At 36.4% G+C, this 21,352-nt stretch overlaps 1 protein-coding gene across 1 annotated transcript; it reads left to right on the top strand.

Moving 5' to 3' along the window:
• Positions 1 to 422: 422 nt before the first annotated feature.
• Positions 423 to 14,810, top strand: ABHD10 (abhydrolase domain containing 10, depalmitoylase). The gene is made up of 5 exons (XM_012787455.2): positions 423 to 626; positions 2,781 to 2,964; positions 7,684 to 7,795; positions 9,302 to 9,439; positions 14,220 to 14,810. The coding sequence occupies exons 1-5, from the start codon at positions 485 to 487 to the stop codon at positions 14,556 to 14,558; spliced, it is 915 nt and encodes a 304-aa protein (XP_012642909.1). The 5' UTR covers positions 423 to 484; the 3' UTR covers positions 14,559 to 14,810.
• The last annotated feature ends 6,542 nt before the right edge of the window (positions 14,811 to 21,352 follow it).

A 21,352-nucleotide genomic window follows, 5' to 3' on the forward strand; every position in this document is an offset into this window, starting at 1 on the left:
GATTCCACGCCGGGTATTTATATAAGATTAAGGTCGGGTCTTAGAAGCATTTGCGGTACAGGTTAAAGCTGTCGCGAGCTGAGAGGGATTTGCGACGCAGCAAGCCTAGCATTTTATGTTTCCGCCTCCTGGTGTCCCCGGGTTGAGATTCCCTGGCTAGCAACGTAGGATACGGTTCCTCCCTGAGCTTCCAGGCCTGGAATATCTATCCGCCCGCTGAAAAGGCAGCCTCCGGACAACACTCAAAGTTAACATTCCAAACTGTCACAGGCAAAAACCGCCTAAGAAGAGAACCAGCGGCCAAACAGCGAGAACGCCAAGAGCGAAGACGCTCTGCGCATGTGCGCTGCCGGCGGGGTGAAAGTCCGGCCGGGAGCTGTTTAGCTAGTTCCGCCTTCCAGCCGGCAGCGCATGCGCAGCCTTGGCTCCTACGTGTCGTACGCGTCTGTGTAGGACAGTGCGGGGTGCGGGGACAGCTGGGAAGATGGCGGTTATGGGCATGGCCGCTGTGGCGGCTTGGGTGCCTTGTCGGAGCTGGGGCTGGGCAGCCGTCTCCTTCGGTCCCCACCGTGGCCTCAGCGCGTTCCTTGCACGGATGCCCCAGCGGGCGCCACGGTGGCTCCCAGGTCAGTGTCCGAAAGGCGGGAGTAGCCTGCGTTCTTTCGAACGCCTCGGGTTCCCTCGGTTCCTGTACCTGGACTGTGCGTTTTTGGCGCCCCATTCGAAACTGCCCCTTCCTTAGCACCCCAGTTCTAGGCGCTTTGTACAGTTTTAGTGCAGGCTATGAGGAGAGCTCTGCCGCGACCCTGGGGCGTTCCGGGCACCCCGGGCCCTTGCTGGCGTTTTACGCTCTGCAGTTTAAGGAGCTCCTGCTCTGTCTCCCCTGCATTAAACACCGACCCTGGGAAGAATTAAAATGTGTGTTCAGTGCATTTGATTATCAATTGCTTCTAGAGGTTTACAGATTGTGACTCCTAAAATACTTAGACCTACCCTCCCTTGACTTGAAGGGGCTAAAAAATACGAGGGATGTTCTTTTAAAGAGTGTAGACGCTCTCGTCAAGCCTAATTTCTAGTTTTGTCTTCTTAATGCTCCTACTCAGCGAAAGAACCATAGTCAATACTGTACAGAGGAAACTAGAATTTGGACCAGAAAAATCAGAGAACCTCACATATACACACTAGTTTGTCTTCGAATTATAGCCTTATATTTTTTAGCTTTGTGTGGTTCACACCCTTGCCCCGTGAAATGGTAATTAATGTCAAGGCCGATACACTTCGTTTTGAGTGAAAAACTTTAAACTTATATAATCAGCTTAACTTACATTTAATTGTACACAACCAAAAGGAGTATTATATATAAGTACTCCTAGCAAAGTACAACTATTTAGCAAACATTCATTGAATACTTCTGCACCAGACTTTGAGCTAATCCTTGTGATGCAAAGATGGTTTATGGATATATTATTAAGAATCTGTCCACTTATAACTCACCAACATCAAATAAATTGTAATTATCTCAGGGGAAAGTTACTGTGCTAGGAGGTAATATCTGGATGAAGACAGAAAAGATTTTTTGAGTGCTCAGCTAAGGAAGTTGGAAATGAACATTTTTTGTTGATTTGTGGACCAACATAACTGCCCCCTACCAAAAGTCTGAAGTTTGGTGTATTTCTCTATTCATCTAAACAAGCTTACATGTAAAAGGGATAGCTTTAAGGCCTTCAATTAAGTTTTTTAAAAAATCAACTTTTTAAATCCAAAATGGGGAAAACTTTAGCAGCACACAATGAAGAAAGAGACTGAGAAGTTTTCATCAGCCACAAGACAGTGGAGGAAGGCTTCAATTAATAACAAAGATATGTTAGTCCAGACAAAGATTAAGGAACTACATAAACCTAATGCCTTGGAGGGAGAAGGTGGGATTAAAAGTGACTTTGTTTTTTTAAAATATCTTTCTACTTTTTTTTAAGGGCAAGTATCATTTTTATAATAGGGAGAAAATTTGAAAAACAATGAAATGGAGTTCACCAATTATACTGTTACACTTAGTGGACTATTACACTAAGGTCTGCGTGTACAGAAATGCAAACTGACAAATAAAACACAAAGTGATTGTGGAGTCCTGTGAAAAATCCTTTTCCAAAAATGATACTATTATATGTTATTCAAGGTTATTGTAAAGAAACTGCTCTTTGAACCTACCTCAGCTGACAAAAAATTATGATGGGCTTTAACCATGGCCTATGATTTCATGGACGGAAGTCTGGGGGCACAACACCTCTTCCTTTGAAACAGTTTCTCAAGGGCATACCAAACCTGTTTCTCCCTCTCATCCCACTGAAAATAGAGGATGTGAAACTCTTCAAGCATTAAAAAAAATAAGAAAGACAAAAATCTCACGAGAAGGCTGAAACTAGGTAAAATCTGAATGTTGATTGATACTGTTTAGGATAGATGATACAGCAACAGCAGGAAAATGTTTTGATTTGAGTCTCATTTTTGTTGCCTTGGAATTTCTACCTCATTGTGTATTTTGGAAGAATCAAGATTGGACCTTGATCAAAGAAGGTACTGATTTTGACACGATTTTAAAACTAGAGATCTCAGGCACCGACTTGTTAATTTAGTACTTTGAGTCTATTTATGTTTTTCCTATTAAATGGAAATGGTATTTAACATCAATTCAAGGAGTTAAGAAAGTTAAGATTGAAAATATATGTGGTTTTCTAAAAACTGAATTTGCAAACCATAGTTTATGTTTTGTGTACTTTGTTCAGCTTGCAGACAAAAGGCATCATTCTCTTTGCTTAATCGACCAGACCTTCCAAACCTGGCTTATAAGAGGCTAAAAGGCAAAAGTCCAGGAATTATCTTCATCCCTGGCTATCTTTCTAATATGAATGGTACAAAAGCTTTGGCGATTGAGGAGTTTTGCAAATCTCTAGGTCACGCCTATATAAGGTAGGAATGACATGTTTCAGAGAAAATATTGCTACCATTTAGCATGGTTAATGTAGAATTCTCCCCTGACCAATCGAAGTAAATGCCAGCATTTTTATAGATTAGTTTATTTTGGTGGTCTGTAAACTTTCATCTTGTGATTTAGGGTCATTGTAAAAGCAACCTTTAAAAGACATTTTGTGAAGGTCTTTGTGCCACACTGACAATGCTGGCAGGAAAGGACATCTTAAGGAAACCAGTGGTAACTAAGCTCTTTAGATGCAATAATCTACATAACAACAAACATATACTAGTTGGCTTTCTTGTAATTGTATTATGGTTTTCTACTGGGGACTTAAGGCTTTATTTGACTACTGTTTATTACCTTCTAAAATATATATTTAAAAGTATTGTAAAATTAGTATTGTATAATTGGTTTCTGCTGAGTTTTCTCTTCCCTTTCCTATAATTTGAATGTGTATCAGCATAAATAGGGATAGGTGATGTTTAACTAAAACTTGATTTTATGATTCCTCATTTTTCATACTGGCAATTATTATAGTAAAATAATTTGTTTACATTGTGTTATTAGGTTTGTTTACCTGTGACAGTCATTTATTTAGTGTCTAATTTTCTAGAAGAGATAGTATGGTTTAGTGGAAAGAATATTGGCCTGGAATTCAAGAAACATGGGTTCTAGAATAAATTCTAGCAATGACTGGTAAGTTAGTTAATAAACACTGGACCTAATTTTGTCATCAAAAAAAAGGGAGGTTAGACTAAGTTCTTTTCTAGCACTAACAGCCTAAAAATCTATTCCTCTCACTTTTTAAGAGAGTAGTTTCACTAACATTCATTCAATAATTCTAGAAAATACAGCTGTATATAAAACTTTTAGACTGTTCAGTGTACTAACAAAAATTATGTCATATGGATTTAATATTATTTCTTTTATGAATTATTTCCTTTTTATTATTTTTATTTTATTATTTCTTTTATGAACTGAATTCAATTTTCATGCTCAGAATTTGTTCTGACTTAACTGTTATTCTGAAGATTATAGTGTTTTTTGGAAATAGACTCTAGCACTATACTGTGTGCTGCATAAAATACAAAGAATTATAAAGTCATTGTACTTACCCTTAAGGATCTTTCAATCAGGGTGGGAAAACACAAGATAAAATACAAAGGAGAAATTAAATGAAAATACTCATCAGAATTTGATTAAGTTTCAAAAGAGCAGTTTATGGCTAGGCTCACGCCTGTAATCCTAGCATTCTGGGAGGCCAAGGCAGGCAGATCGCTCAAGGTCAGGAGTTCGAAACCAGCCTGAGCAAGAGCAAGACCCTGTCTCTACTATAAATAGAAAGAAATTAATTTGCCAACTAATATATATAGAAAAAAATTAGATGGGCATGGTGGTACATGCCTGTAGTCCCAGCTACTCGGCAGGCTGAGGCAGTAGGATTGCTTGAGCCTAGGAGTTTGAGGTTGCTGTGAGCTGGGCTGACGCCACCGCACTTACTCTAGCCTGGGCAACGAAGTGAGACTCTGTCTCAAAAGAAAAAAAAAAAAAAAGAAACCAGTCTACTTAATTGCATATGGTGAGAGAAACAAAATAAGAGTGAAATGAATAGAAAAGACTTTATAAATGAACAATGGAGAATAGTTAGGATTTGGGTAGGAGAAAAGTGCTATCTAGGAAGGGGGACTACCCTTAGCAGAATATCATAATAACAGAAATTTTGTCATTTTTCTTTTTTGCCCCTGAAAGAATTTGAATCCAGAAATTACCATTTTGCTGGTTCTTGAATTTTAGTTGAGACTGCGAGAGCTATAACCAGTTTCTGTCTACCTATAAGACATAATGTGGGTTTTCTGCATTTTGGTTGCTATATAAGTATACCTCTGTAAAGTATATTTCTTCACTACAAATTTTTAATTTGATAAATAGCCTTTTATTTGTACTTACCAAAGTTCATTTCAATCTAATCATTGTTAACTATTGATTGCATTTTAGTTTATTATAGATTTTATCTTCTGTTTTCATATTCTCCAATTTCTCAATTTTTGTGATTTTCACTGTAAAATTTAGATCTTGAATGATGGTATGGTTTATTATATAAGAAATAATACATATGGCTATATGAAAATGGTTTATTAATGTCCTATCACCATGCCTAAAATAAGATTGAGTCAGGATCTCAGGACTATAACACAAGGTTATGAGGCTAGTATTCTCTCATAATTATTTCTAATAGAATTTTTATTTGGGACTATGACCCAGAACATTAAGGCTGCTTGGACAGAGATGTGTAATTGTTTATAAAAGTCTAAGATGCTGGATATGTTTAAATTATTTTTGTCCCTGGATTAAGGTTCAGCAAAAGTGAGCTATATTTTTTTACTTGTAATTTATTAGCATCCCTAATTGTTTATATCTTCCTTCATGAAGGGGCTTTACAAGTATTTTGTGTCCTACCATATATTTGGAAGGCAGCTCACTGTAAGAGATGCAACATGTAGCGATATCCAGTTATCTACCAAGGAGGGGGAAAAAGAAACAGCTGATGTTTTTCCCACCCACCCCTCATCGTTTGTCTTATGCATACCCTGGATTGACTGCTACCTTGCTCTATTTCCCAAGGATCCAAAATCATTTCACTTCAAACCTAAAGAAAAATTTAATTTCTTCTTCCTTCCATTACTTGTAAATCCCTTATCACTAAGGAAATATGAATATGCTATGTATTGTATATATATTCTTTCACATTCTCTAAGAAGGCAGGGATTTAATGGTTTTTACCTGATTTTAAGCATCAGAAAAACAAGAAATCTTTGATATTTGAATTAAGTAATTCTTTTTACTTTTACCCTCCAGTTGTGTTCAGTCAATGGATATTGTTATCCTTAGTGTGTAAGATTTCCATGCCTAGCCACTATGAAGAATATAGAGACAAAAATAAGATAATGGTATCCCCTGTACCTAGGAATGAATAGAGCCTATTTTAGAAACAGCAAATTCATCAATGTGGCTGAAGCAGTAGTTTCCTCTGATGAAGTAATAAAAGATTAATCTGAGATGACTAGAATATAATGGTCTAAAAAAACAAGCCAAAGCACTAAATTTTTCTGTTGTGTTACAGAGAACCATTGAAGGTAATGCCATGTCAATACAATGCTTAGGAAAAAACCTTATGGGTATAAAATGGATCCATTTGGAGACAGAGTCATAGAGACATAGGAGGCTACTGTGACAGCCTAGGTTTACAATGGCAAAGACCTGCACCAAGATACTGGCCTTTCCAGAGTACAAAAAGAGGGATGAACAGGAGAAGAAATGAGATCGAATGATGATGGTATAGGGCAGATAGTATTCTGTTCCTTGGAAAAATAAACTTGAATAAGAACAGTCTGCTCTTAAGGAACTGACATTCTGGTCAGAGGGAGACAAATACTTAAAACTTGATTACAGCGCATAATATGAAAAGTGTTGAGTATATACAAAAGAAAGTGACAGGTACTAAACTGGACACATATGTCAAGCATAGTTCCTCTGAAAGAGGTGCTGTACTTAAAGAATGACTAGTGGTTTGAGTGGTGCAGGAAGGCATTCTAGCCATTGGAACAGCATGCAGAAGCTCAAAATTATGAAAGAGCTTATCTGGGAATTGAGAGTAGTTCGATATGACACAAGTGTAGAGTAATCTATGGTCATGGTATGATACTTCATGATTTATTGAATTGGGACCTTTAAGGAGAGGTAAGATTCACAGATCAGACAGACTGTGAGCCTAGATAATTAGGAAGTTGGAAGGAAAAGTTGGAAGTTGGATGGGTTGGTGATGAATTTGATTCCGGTTTCTTTCCTTTCCATTAATTCACTGAAATATGCTAAGCACTTACCACTTACAAAGAACTGATCTAGGTACTGGGAAAGTACTGGTGAACAAAACAAAGTTAATGCCCCTGTGAAGCTTTCACTCTAATGTGGGAGACAGACCACAACAAATAATTGAATATTTTATATATCAAGTAGTAATAAGTGCTATGAAGAAAATAAAATAAGGAAGGAAATAGAGAATGATGAAAGAAGTACAATTTTAATGATTGAAAAGTCAGGGAAGGCTTTTCTGGGGACATATACATTTGAGCCAAAGGCCTAAATGAAGTGAGGGAGCAATGCCAATAGATATCTGGAGGTAGAGTATTCTGTAGAGGGAAAAGCTGATGAAGCAGGAATGTGGATGGTGTATTTCCTTTAACTTCAAGAAGAAAAGTGAGGGTACAGTTAGAAGGGAGGAAAGTAAAAAATGAGGTTAGAGAGGTAGGTACCAAAGTTTGGTAAGGACTTTGGATTTTATTAAAGATTATAAAAAGCCTGTGGAGGGTTTGTCCAAGACATGGTTTTTGTTTTACAACGTTCACTGTGGCTACTATGTGGGAAATAGACTATGAAGGTAGAAAATAGAGACAGAAAGACTTACTAGGAAAATATTGTATTAGTTCAGTTGAGAGATGACAGTGACTTGGATTAAGCTGGTAGCAGTGAAGAAAGTAAGAAAGTGATTGAATAGAGGAATTTGAATTTGAGGGTTAAGCCAATAGGATTTACTGAAATATATATTGACTGTGACATTTTACTGTATTTTAGGCATTGTAATAATGAAGAATGTGCTATCTTTCTTAAAAATAAAAAAGTAAATATATAGATATTTAGATTTTTTTTCCTTTTTCCAGATTTGATTACTCAGGTATTGGAAATTCAGATGGTAACTTAGAAGAAAGCACAGTGGGGAAATGGAGAAAAGATGTTCTTTCTATAATTGATGACTTAGCTGAGGGACCACAGGTAACTGTTTTGTTAAATATGATTATTGACTGTAACCTCATGATATTTAAGCTGTTTCTTTAGATATGAAAATTTATTTATTTGATATTTTAAATATTTAATAGTCAAGTTTGATATTCGATTTAAAATTGTTCTATTGGCCGAGTGTGGTGGCTCACGCCTGTAATCCTAGCACTCTGGGAGGCCGAGGCGGGTGGATTGCTCGAGGTCAAGAGTTCAAAACCAGCCTGAGCAAGAGCGAGACCCCATCTCTACCAAAAATAGAAAGAAATTAATTGACCAACTAATATATATAGAAAAAATGAGCTGGGCATGGTGGTGCATGCCTATAGTCCCAGCTACTCGGGAAGCTGAGGCAGGAGGATTCTTTGAGCCCAGGAGTTTGAGGTTGCTGTGAGCTAGGCTGACGCCACGGCACTCACTCTAGCCTGGGAAACAAAGCGAGACTCTGTCTCAAAAAATAAATAAATAAAAATAAAATAATAAAATAAAATTGTTCTATTATTTTTACTTTCTAATAAAATATAAGTAGCATTTTACTTTTTATGTACAGATTTTGTTTTATGTTCATAACTTATTCTATAATTATAGACCTAATACTTTTAACAAAAAGTTAATCGTGATTGAATTCTACTTTGTGCCAAATACTAAAAGTCTAGGTACTGGGAAAGTACTGGTGAACAAAACAAAGTTAATGCCCCTGTGAAGCTTTCACTCTAATGTGGGAGACAGACCACAACAAATAATTGAATATTTTATATATCAAGTAGTAATAAGTGCTATGAAGAAAATAAAGTAAGGAAGGAAATAGAGAATGATGAAAGAAGTACAATTTTAATGATTGAAAAGTCAGGGAAGGCTTTTCTGGGGATATATACATTTGAGCCAAAGGCCTAAATGAAGTGAGGGAGCAATGCCAATAGATATCTGGAGGTAGAGTATTCTGTAGAGGGAAAAGCTGATGAAGCAGGAATGTGGATGGTGTATTTCCTTTAACTTCAAGAAGAAAAGTGGATATATGGATATATTAAATAAATATATGGATATATTAAATTAATAAAACTATATGGATATATTAAAAACAAAAGTACAGGGCCGGGCACGGTGGCTCACGCCTGTAATTCTAGCACTCTGGGAGGCCAAGGCGGGCGGATTGCCCGAGGTCAGGAGTTCGAAACCAGCCTGAGCAAGAGCCAGACCCCGTCTCTACTATAAATAGAAATTAATTGGCCAACTAATACATATAGAAAAAATCAGCTGGGCATGGTGGCGCATGCCTGTAGTCCCAGCTACTCGGGAGGTTGAGGCAGTAGGATCACTTGAGCCCAGGAGTTTGAGGTTGCTGTGAGCTAGGCTGACGCCATGGCACTCACTCTAGCCTGGGCAACAAAGTGAGACTCTGTCTCAAAAAAAAGTACATACATTTTTATTAAACTACTCACTCCCCTTATAGATAAGAAAAAGAAAATTCTCTTTGATTAAAACTAGACATATTTTTATTTTTAGATACTAGTTGGAAGTAGCCTTGGTGGATGGCTTATGCTTCACGCCGCAGTTGCACGGCCAGAAAAAGTCATGGCTCTTATTGGTGTAGCTACAGCTGCAGATGGTTTAGTGACACAGTTTAATCACCTTTCTGTTGAGGTAAGTCACAGGTCACTTTGGCAACCTCAGGATATATACCTCCTATCATTCTCCTGCTTCCTGTTTCTTTGAATATTTGTTCATGTGTCATCTACCCTCTGACTGACTATGTTGGCCCATCTTTTGTCTTAGTTGCCTTTTTGTACACAATATCTTTCCTAACTTTAACTGTTTGGCCTCTTGTTTAAGGTTTCCTTTTCTTTGTAGTCTCTTCAAATCATTCTGCCAAATATTTCAGTCACTTTAATGAAATCACACTTTGAAATTTCTTTTTTTAGCAACATTTTCTTTTTTAATCACATTTATTTCTTTGGATTATACATGGTGATTTCTTTTTGTACCTCTCATTCTTACTTTCTGCCATATGGGCAACAGTACTTACTATTCTTATGACCATGGTAGACAAGGCTAATCAACTGTGAAACCATAGTTGTCCCTCAACATCTGCAAGGTTCACTTGTTCCAGGACCTCCTTCGGATACCAAAATTCGCTGATGCTTAAGTCCCTGATATAAAATGGTTCAGTATTTGTGTATAACCTCCTCTATAATTTAAATAATCTTTAGATCACTTATAATACCTAATACAATGTAAATGCTTTGTAAATAGTCATTATACTGTATTGTTTGGAGAAAAATGACAAGGAAAAAAGTCTGCACGTGGTCACTACAGACACAGTTTTTTCTCTCAAATATTTTTGATCCATGGTTGGTTGAATTCATGGGTATGGAACCCCTAGATATGGAGGGCTGACTGTCCTTTTTTACCTGAAAGTAGCCTCAGATCCTCTTAGCAGAGCTGTCCAGACAGACATTATTGGTCAATCAGTTAGCACACAGATGAAATTTGCCATTCCTGGCTTAGATACTTGGTTGGCATTCTTTTTTTACTCCTAATTCTCGTTTTTTTAAAAGGAAATGTGCTTTTCGTTATTACCATATACTTCAGCAAATCATAGTAGAAATGAAGTTTCTGAAGTTACTGGGAAGATAATTTATTATACTCTGTTATTGGACATATAAGCACTTCAGTTTTCTGCAAGGATAAGGGAATGATGAGTAATAGCTGTATATTTTGTGTATTTTTTGTTTGTTTTGCAGTTGAGTTCTCTTGGGACTTTTTTTTCCATAGGGGTCTAAATTTCACCTGTAGGGCTAAGACCCTGGTAGGCCTGAGACAGAAAGTAAGGAAAGAAAAACAGTCTAGGGCAGTAGTTCAAAAAATAGGATGCCCAGGCCAGCAGCACTGGCACCATTTGAGAGCTTGCTAGAAATGCAAATTCTTGAGCCTTACCTTGAATCAGAAACTGAGGCTATAGCCCAGCAATCTGTGTTTTAACAAGCTCCTATAAAGTTTGAGAACCACTGCTCTGGAGAATGGAGGAAAAGAAGGAGGAAGAGGGAAAAAAAATTTGTTAATAAAAAGGAAAATAAACTATATGTAGTGCTGAATAGTAGAATGTCATTGACTTTTACCTCAAGTTCTACATTGATAACCTGTTCCATATATCATCTGTTCTAAATAAGTTCATTCTTAGTTCATGTTATTCTTAGCTCCATAAGAAATAGCATTGTCTGTGTGCGTAGTCAGACTCCTCATTATTTCCTATCAGGGATAAAATTACAAAGCTGGTCCTTCTTTGCATTTACCTCTTATATCTGATTTTTTTTTTACTTGTTCATTTCTCAATATCCTCTTGCTTTTCCTACCATTGCCTTTTTGTGCATCAAAACTTTGACCACTTGCTTCATCCTCTTAACTCATTAATATAGTGCTGCTTGTGGGAGAAGTTATCTCAAGGACATGACAGATTGAAGGGGAGTTGGGTTTTTTTGTTTTGGTTTTGGTTTTTTGATTATATTTTTTGGTTACTGGTAAATGACAACATCTGTCTACATTTCTTTTTTCATGTGAGTATCCACATCACCCAGAGTGAGGGTAAGATAGATACTACCTAAGTGACTGAGACGATTTATAGTCTACAAATCAGGGTATATTTTTACTAATCCTTAATCAGATGAACAGTTGTTAACAGAAGTATGCTGAGCCCTTGTCAACTTAAAAAGCAAGTATAAGAAAAGAACAAGACCACTGTCTCTTCTTCACATAAACAGCTAGCCCTAACAATGTCAAGGGAGCAGAAATGGAGATTTTTTACTATCCTTTATAACCCTGAGGATATTAAACACAGCATTTCTCATTGTCTAGGGACTTGACCTCCCTTTTAACAGACTAATTATTATCTCCTTCTTTGGACACTAGAGGGCGTAAAACATGATGCACAGCTATTTGGAATCTAAGCTTCTGAACCATGTTGCTTTGATAGAGTTCTTGGTGGAAAATTGTGTATACCGCACATTTTCTTTGATAATGCTGTTTTTGCTATTTCTGAATTTTTTGAGGGTTTGAGACATAGAACATTTTATAAAGTTAACTGTGTTCTTCAAATTGACCATATTTATTCAATTCAATGGCAGATAACAGAGCTAGTTAGGGCCAGAGATGCTTAAAATGAAAATATAGCATGTCCCAAAATTTTTATAAAATTTTGTAATGAATATTTTGTTAAATAAAAGTACATTTACAATTTCCCATTTCCCCTATGTATGGCCATTTTTGGGACACCCTATATTATTAATTCAATGTCTCAGTAGTAATTAGCATAGCTTCCACCTCAGCTGTGAAACTAAGCTCTTAATTACTGAAATATATACAAGTAACAATCCTGAGTAGCTTGAGGATAACTGAATATCATTTTTGCTTTAAATATTTGGTCATATGTTGTTTTAATACAGAGAACCCCAGATATTAATATAGATTCATACCTTTTATAACTTTTTAGAAGTTCATTAATTTTAAATCATTTGGAGAGAGATATCTGGAAGTATCGCTTTCAGATATTTTCACTGCAATAAATCTTTTTAGAATTTTTAAAAATAGATTAAAATACCTAAATACATACAGATTATATTATACGTATTTTATTTTTTAAATTCTTGTTTTCCTTTTTATATTTGCAATACATTAACAATTTTAAAAATGGGAAAATTATAGTATTTTTATTAAAACTTAAAAGTTCCACAAAACCAGCCTGAGCAAGAATGAGACCCCGTCTCTACTATAAATAGAAAGAAATTAATTGGCCAACTAATATATATAGAAAAAATCAGCCGGGCATGGTGGCACATACCTGTAGTTCCAGCTATGTGGGAGGCTGAGGCAGTAGGATTGCTAGAGCTCAGGAAATTGAGGTTGCTGTGAGCTAGGCTGACGCCATGGCACTCACTGTAGCCTGGGCAACAAAGTGAGACGCTGTCTCAAAAAAAAACAAAAAAAAAACTTAAAGTTCCAAATATATGTCACTTTCCTCATTTTTAAAAAATTTTTTGATAAGGTAAGGTGTCCATTCCATTTTTTTCCAGTCAGAAATACCCTTCATATAACATGATTGATTGTAAAAGCCTCAGAACTATTCACAGCTTGATTTTTTTTAGTTCAAGTTCTGATAATCTTTCCAAAGAATTTATTATATGTAAATAAACTTTTATGCTAAAAATGTTCATAGAAGTATCTCATGGGAATGGTCATCTAATTATCTTAAATTTATTATAATAGACTATTAGGTAGACTTTGAAACCTTTGCGTAGAATCTTTTAAAACTCAGAAATACATCTACTAAATAAAACAGCATGGAAATCTGTATATTAATGTGTAATAGATATGTATTTTACATATTACATATATAAAAAACAAACAAATAGAAATACACTAGAAGGAAATAAACCAGAATATTAACGTTGGTTATACCCATGAGATAGGATTGTGGATAATTTGTTTCTTTTTATACTCTTTTTGTTGTTATTTTTTCTGTAATGATTATATGTTACTCATTATAAAACATTCTAATTTGTAATTAGAAAAATTAAGACAAATTATAACCTAAAAAGTAGGAATTCTCAAAGAAATGAAAGGATATATAATGTTTTATTTTAAGGGAATAAATGTAGAAATGATATTATTATTCAGTTTTCAGGAATTATGTGGAAGACTTGTCATCCAAAACAAAAAACAAATTTTTTTCTCATTCCTATGACTCTGGAAAGAAAACCTATACTTTTTTTATATTCAGCCTAAAAATTGCTTTAGCGTGTTTATGATCATCCCAGAGTAATCACTCTTATTTTTAATTTTTAGTTCTGTGCTTGATTCTACCCCTTCCTCCCATATCTCATACCCATTTTAGCTACTTCTCTTACATATATGTTTAGTTTTATGATTTTGAAATCTAAGCAATTTTTATTCTAAGATTTGATTTTATATAAATATGACTGATACCTGGACTGATTTGAAGAAATTATTATACTTTTCTCCCCCTTCATTTCCCTTTTCAGTTGAGGTGAAGCAAGACTTGATTTAAGATGGTGTACAGTAAAGTTAGATACATTAAGTTTGAATCCTAGCCATAACAGTTACCAGTTACTAGCTTTAAACTTTGAACATGATATTAACATCTCTAAACCTTAACATCTTTTTATAAAAATGAATAATAACACATAATCAATATAATAATATTATTATCAGGATTTTATGGGATAATATGTATAAAGTACTGTCACAGTACCTTGCACATAGTATTTAATTACTGATAATTATTATTGTTAACACTTTTATCTCTATCCTCTTACTCAAGGACTGCTTTCCTTAGATTATTGAAGAATATTGCATGTGTTAATGCTGCATAAAGTCCTAAATACTTTTATTTTCCTATTTTTTCCAATAGCAAAAAAAGGAAGTAGAGATGAAAGGTGTGTGGTCCATGCCATCAAAATACCATGAAGAAGGAGTTTATAACGTTCAGTACAGTTTCATTAAAGAAGCTGAACACCACTGCTTATTACATAGCCCGATTCCTGTGGACTGCCCTATAAGATTGCTCCATGGCATGAAGGATGACGTTGTACCCTGGCATACGTCCATGCAGGTTGCCGACCGAGTGTTGAGCACAGATGTAGATGTCATTCTCCGAAAACATAGTGATCACCGAATGAAGGAAAAAGCAGACATTCAACTTCTTGTTTACACTATTGATGACTTAATTGACAAGCTTTCAATTGGTTAACTAGTATCACATTTTTAGTTGGTACATAAACTAATGTATCCAGAAGATTAAAAGAGGGATAACAGATGAAAGATCCTTATACATGGGTTTTTCTCTCTTACCTCTATTTTGTAAATATCAGATGAGTATTTATTTAATGATGTATTTGCACAAGTATTGTAAATTGTGTAGAAAGTACCAGCTGCTGTTTAGGAAATTTTCTCCTTCAATCCTTGATTTTTTTTTCATTAAAATATTTATTTTTTTATTCAAGACATGTTTACCTTTCTTATGCTTATGTTAGTTATGCCAGCTCTTAATTGCATTCTCTTCTATTTAGAATTATTAATAAAGCTTGAATTTTTTGTTGTTATAGATGGAAATTTGTAAAATTACTTCTGATTTTCAAATGCAAGTCACAAAATATAGGAAAATATTTATAGAAATAAATGTGAAACAATTGGAGAAATGTCTGAAGCATAATAAAGTTCAAAAACTAAGAATATTACTTTATATATTATATACTGCACATTATATTCAAACTTAAGGTTTTACTTTTTTAAAAGCTCAAAACTTTTTACAGCGATAGGAGATATTTTGGGCTTATATGTTGTATATTTAAAAGGGGAATTTCATCTTAATAGTATTTTTATATTCTGATAGGTAAAATTAAAGAGGAAATTAATCTTTATGTTATCTGTTATTACCTACTTGCAGAAACTTTTTTTTATTAATACTGACGTAAATACAACTAGCTAAGTGATTGCCACCCAAATCAGAGGGCTTTCTGGAGAGTCAGTAAGAAAATATGAAACTCAAGCATAAGGGGTTATTTTTTTAACTAAATGAGTTTGTGCAGTAATCAGCCTTAATATTGAGTTAGTGGTTTTTTTGTGTTTTTTTTTTTGAGACAGAGTCTCGCTTTGTTGCCCAGGCTAGAGTGAGTGCCATGGCGTCAGCCTAGCTCACAGCAACCTCAAATTCCTGGCTCAAGCAATCCTCCTGCCTCAGCCTCCCAAGTAGCTGGGACTACAGGCATTCGCCACCATGCCGGGCTAATTTTTTGTATATATATTAGTTGGCCAATTAATTTCTTTCTATTTATAGTAGAGACGGGGTCTCGCTCTTGCTCAGGCTGGTTTCGAACTCCTGACCTTGAGCAATCCGCCTGCCTTGGCCTCCCAGAGTGCTAGGATTACAGGCATGAGCCACCTCGAGTTAGTGGTTTTTAAGCTATTAATTTTGGCTGTACTTTAGCCTGCTTAGGTTATGTCTGTCAAAGTAGAACTTTTGGTAAATTAACACCATGACGTGTGTGTGTGTGTGTGTGTGTGTGTGTGTGTGTGTGTGTGTGTGTGTATAAAATGAGTATGTGTCAAAGACTTATTTCACTCATTAATGAGGAAAGATAGTAAGCCTGGTTCAAAGAATAATTCAAGAAACCATAATTATAGATATTGAAAAAAAAATGTTGGGACAAAATTGTGGAGAAAAAATGTTAATATCGCAGGCCTGGCTACTTAGAGAGACTTGCTTTAGAAGGTTGGCCCTTGGCTGGCTTCTGGTAACTTGGATTTCAGAAGTCTCCCACCTTTCTAAGAACTGATAAAAATACCTCATATGCCTAAACTGTACAAACTGTGGTTTGTGCTGAACACCTACTTTCCTGTGGAAGTCTGGAGTTTTGCTATGTGCCAGGCAAAGACCAGCTCCCAGTAAAAATCCTGGGCACTCAATCTAACAAGATTCCCTGGTAGGCAACATTTCATGTGTGCTATTAAAACTCATTGCTGGGAGAATTAAGCCCATCCTGTGTGACTCCACTGGGAGAGTATTCTTGGAAGCTTGGCTTTAGTTACCCCTAACTTTACCCCATGTGCGTTTTTCCTTTGCTGATTTTGCTTTGTATCCTTTTATAATAAATCATAGACTATGCGATGAGTCCTCCTAGCAAATCTTCAAACCTGGGGGTGGTCTTGGGGGTCCCCTGATAACTGATAAGCGTCCTATACCAGCAGTCCCCAACCTTTTTGGCACCAAGGACTGGTTTCATTTTTTCCACAGATGGAGGCAGGGTGGTGGAAAGCTATGGCCTAGTCTCTAACTGGTCCACGGCCTGGGGGTTGGGGACTGCAGTCCTAATCCTTGGGTTATTTTTTTATACTAGGCAAAGATCACTTACAAATCAAAACGTTCATCTGTATGTGCCACAGTGCCTGGTGCTGCAATGGGTTGATAGAGGGTGACACTGGCTATCTAAGGACCTATTTTGCCCACAGACATTGCTAGGCATGAGGCTTGTTGGAAGATGAGAAATGGCCCCTGCCCATGAGAGTTTTCTAAGGTTAAACATAATAAAATATAATAAATGTGATTAGAAATTCATAACATGTATGTAGGGGCAGTATAATGTGGTGGCTTAGGGCAGAGACTGGAGCTTGTGTTTGAATCCTGGCTCACCATTTACTTGCTCTGTGACTTTGAGCAATCTAATATTCCTGAGCCTCAGTTTCCTCATCTGTAAAATGACAAAAACCTACATAATAGGTGTAAGAATTAAGCACAGCACATTTAGAACAATGACAGAGGTTGTACCTTTTTACTTTGTTTAAAGTTATATACAGAGCATTGCCCAGTGAAAAACTGATGGGCACAATCCATGGTGGAATAGCAAGGAAAGTGGAGGCAAGGAAGTGGGTAGGGCTTCCAAAGCCAACCTGGATTTGACCTTAACCTCAAGATTCCAAATCTTGAGGTTAAGGAACATTTTATAGTGGTGTTTCACATGTTCAACAGTTTACAAAAACAATAAAAATAAAGATAGGAAAAGCTGTTTTAACATTTAATCTAGCCTTCCAAAGATTAATTTACAAATTCCAGTGAGTTTGAATCCATGAGATTTCATGTATTCTAGTGCACTGTTAATTACATTAGTGTTTTTTCTGTTTTCCCCCAAAGCTCTTTTTGTTTTTATTTTATGAAATCACTCCATGCCATGTATTCAGTGACATGGAAAATGACTGAATAGCCAGCAGCCCCTGAGTGCCTCATCCTCTGGAACTCCTGCATTATTTTAAAAGTGACATAACGCCTCTAAAAGTCTCAGCATGTGCAACAGAAAGGGATAAGGCAAATAGTAATGGAAATGAAGACTGAGTGAGGCCATATAATGTATTTTGCTTTTGCTGCATCTGTTGAAATTTGAGGCATTTACAGACACAAATCTAAATAGTTTACCATTCTTGGAGCAGCCAATAGAAAGGTCTGTGTGGATGAGGGAAAGAAAAGAACTCTGGGAAAAGCTTTATAAAGCATGAAGATAAAGGTCTGAGAAAACATTACTTGCCACGTGACTATTTCCAGGACAGACGTCAAAGTGAATATGTCAAATGTTCATTAAATTTGGAACACCTAAAAAAAAATCTAAAGAGCTCTTATTTTCTTGAGGACAGGAGAAGGTGGGTGGTATTTAAACATACCTTTTTAAAATCCCCTTTAAATACAGATCTCAAGGAACTTCTTAGTTTAGAAATAACTGTGTAGCATGTGTAACTTGGTTTGATGAAAAAATGTGATACTTTGGTATATTTAGAGAATATACTAGAAAAATGCACATGATTTTTTTAAACAAATGTATCTTTTGGGGAAAATATCCTTTCCTATTTTGTCTTCCTCTTTTGCTGAGCTTTCAGGTTTTGCTGGTAAACTTTCTTCTACTGAAAAGGCAGCTGAAAATTTCAGTTTCTCTCTGAAGCCTTTCCTGACTTATACCCATCTCTTTTTCCAGGAAGTTTTTTGCTAAGTCCTCTGTGCTTTCTCATGAACAGCACTCTGTCCATGCCTTTTTGATACAACTTACTACTTTGAAATTCTCAGTTGATAGGCTAGCTTCCCTCTCCAAGATTATTGAGGTCATGAGCTTTGTTTTGACATGGTTTATCCTCAGACATCTCTGACGTACTACATCAACTCCTTTCTTGGCTTCACCTCTTTGCCCATCTCATTATGATACTATTCCCTTGAGTTCTGGCCTTGGCAGTCTTCTCAGGCTGTTCACTTACTCATCTCGAGCAACATCACACATGTTCATGGTTTTAACTACCACCTGCATGCAGACAATTCAAGTACATTCCTACAGTCTGGATGTCTCTCTTGAGCTCCAGACCCATAAAACCAACTGCCTAATAAACTGGGATGTATCATTGGCCTCCCAAATGCAGTGAATCCAAACCTTTTTATGTTTTCCCTTTTATGTACCTTCCCACCTACGAGTCCTCATACAATAAATGCTGCCATCAATACTTCTATTATTCAAGCCAAAACTTGTGAGTCATTCTGACTGTCTCCCTTTTCTTCACCCAATTCAGACTAATGGTCCTCTTTCCCTATGAGAAAGCTCAAACACTTTTGCATGATATATAAGTCCATGCAAGACTGGCAAATATTTAACAGCTGATTTTAGGGGTTAGGAAGAGGCCCTGATTTGTAGCATTTGCAAACATTCATGACATAAATTCTCCTGTTGTAGCTAGCTTCAAACTACCACCATGACATCTCTGAATATGAAGCTGGGAAGAAATGCCCAGTAGCATACCTTTTACATACTGTTTACGCCATACAGAGATAATAAAAGCAAATATCCTCAAGAACATAGGTAATAGTAAAGTATAGCAAAATAAATTAGGAAGTGATTTGTCTTGAGTATTTAATCTTCATAATATAATTTATAAGTAAGTTAATATAATTTAATTGCTAATGGCTAATTTTAATAACTACTCTGAAAATTTCTGAAAATTAAACCATGAGCACTTGCAAGCACACCACTTTATGATTTGGAGCCTGCCTGACATTTCAGCATCATTTTTCTTTCTATATGTCCCTTTCCTTTAATCTCTATGCTTTATAATAGAAGCTTTTTACCTTCTTAAATAAGCTGCCTTTGCCACAACATTCGCTATCCCTTTTGCCTCACCCTGTCCACACTGGCAAACAACTATTCATCTTTTAAGACTTAAAGTCTAAAGTCATCTTATTTATAGACCTTTCCCCTAATTCCCTAACACCTTCCTCTAAGTATAATTGTACCAATCAGTACTTTGTGCATAATTTTAGCATGACATTTGCCTGGTATTTATTGTTTGCAAGTTTAACTTAGCTACTAAACCAAGTTGCCATTTCTCATTCATTTTTCTATCTCATATGCAAATATAGGCCCTTTAAAAAGTCCAAAAAATTAACTATAATATCAATACTAGCAAGCACTCAGTAAATGAAGGGTTGAGTTGATTTCCACTGTCTCCCTGCACCCCCCTGCCACCCTCCAGGAGATCTAGTGTTGGATTTTTGGACACTTCTAACCTGTGTCTTGCTGTGGCTTCTCTTTGCCACTGTATCCTCTCTAGAAGTATAGGCTCAATCATTAGCTTAAAGCACAACAGCTACTCTGTTACAACAGGAGGGAATCTTTGGGTATAAAAGATCTGCAAAACATAGTCTCAGAAAAAAAAAAAAAAAGGAAGGCAAATGTATATCTTTAAATTTGTTTTCCAGCTTTATATTTCAAACCAACATCTTCCTTAGAGCAATTCCAGCCACAGGCACAGTGACATGTTTCTGTTTGGGTTTCTGTTCTCTTGGGCTCAGGTGAAACTGACCTTATTGTTGCCACCCAAGATGCAACTAGAGATTTCCATAATTCTGCTGTCAATTTTCTGCTCTAAACGCTTCCCCTGAGCTCTGAGTCTCTGAAGACATTTCTTCTGTCTTCAGAGCTGCTTCAACTGACAATTCCAGGCAGCATCAAGACCTGCATTAGTCAGCCTCTCCACTGGACCCTTTCTAAACCTGCTGCCCTCCTAAAACCTCCTGGTTCTCTCTCTTTCACAGAGTTCCCTCTCCCAGGCCTTCAACTACTGACCACTAAGTCTTTTCTCAAGCAAACCACCCACATATCTCTTAATTTTCAGTACCCCAGGCCCCAGCTGGCAGGAGATTTTTCTTAAAACATGAATTATTTGAGAAGTCATTTCCTGCATAGCTTCTAATCAATGTACCACGGGGACAAAAATCACCATCCCATGTACTAGAATTGGTTTATCTAATGTGCTTGAGTCAATTAATCAATCTGTTCTAGAGGCAAGAGTTATATTTTACTTCTCTCTGGTCCGGTCTTTGACACAGTTAAGCACTAAGTAAACATTTGTTGAATGAAGAAACTAACCAAAGAACAAGTAGTTGGGTGTTTTTTCTTATGAAAAGTACCCAGAGATTTACACAACACCAATGAGACTCAGTCTTAACTCCCGAGGGGCTTACACTCTAGGGGGACAAACTGCCAAGCCCTTTTCCTGTTAGAAAAATTTCAGGCCAATTTAGATCTGGTGATTTCTCTTGAGGTCTTGTTTGCTCCTGTCAAATATTCCATTACTACTGACAGTATGTGAGTTGTGCCTTCATGGTCCTTAATTAAAACAAACACATGAAGTCTTTACACTCTATGAAAACCTTTCACTCTAAGAGTTCTTAGTACATTGAATTTTGTTTAATTTGTAAAAGTTTCTCTTATAGTGTCTTTTGGTTAAAAACAGCATTAGAAAGGTTTATCTGTTGAATAAGTCAAACTGAGGCACAGTAGTTCCCCACCAAGATAGAAGATTCTGGATGAAGCTGGGCTGGCAGCTGAACAAGTAATGAGTGCAGCTCTCAATTGTACTGGGGCGGGGGAAAGTGGTTTGGCTACTCCCGACAGATGGACAGATGGCAGAACAGACCCCTCCTCCCTTCATCCCCTCGGGCAGCTGTATGCTGCCCTTGTA

The sequence above is a fragment of the Microcebus murinus genome, chromosome 1, assembly GCF_040939455.1.
Source record: "Microcebus murinus isolate Inina chromosome 1, M.murinus_Inina_mat1.0, whole genome shotgun sequence".
Lineage (NCBI taxonomy): Eukaryota > Metazoa > Chordata > Mammalia > Primates > Cheirogaleidae > Microcebus > Microcebus murinus.

Bases quoted from the DNA above. Each gene is read 5' to 3' on its own strand.
- ABHD10 (XM_012787455.2), top strand. From the start codon at position 485: ATGGCGGTTATGGGCATGGCCGCTGTGGCGGCTTGGGTGCCTTGTCGG. The intron at 2,965-7,683 runs GTAGGAATGACA...TCCTTTTTCCAG, and splicing joins CTAGGTCACGCCTATATAAG to ATTTGATTACTCAGGTATTG. The intron at 7,796-9,301 runs GTAACTGTTTTG...TTTTATTTTTAG, and splicing joins ACTTAGCTGAGGGACCACAG to ATACTAGTTGGAAGTAGCCT.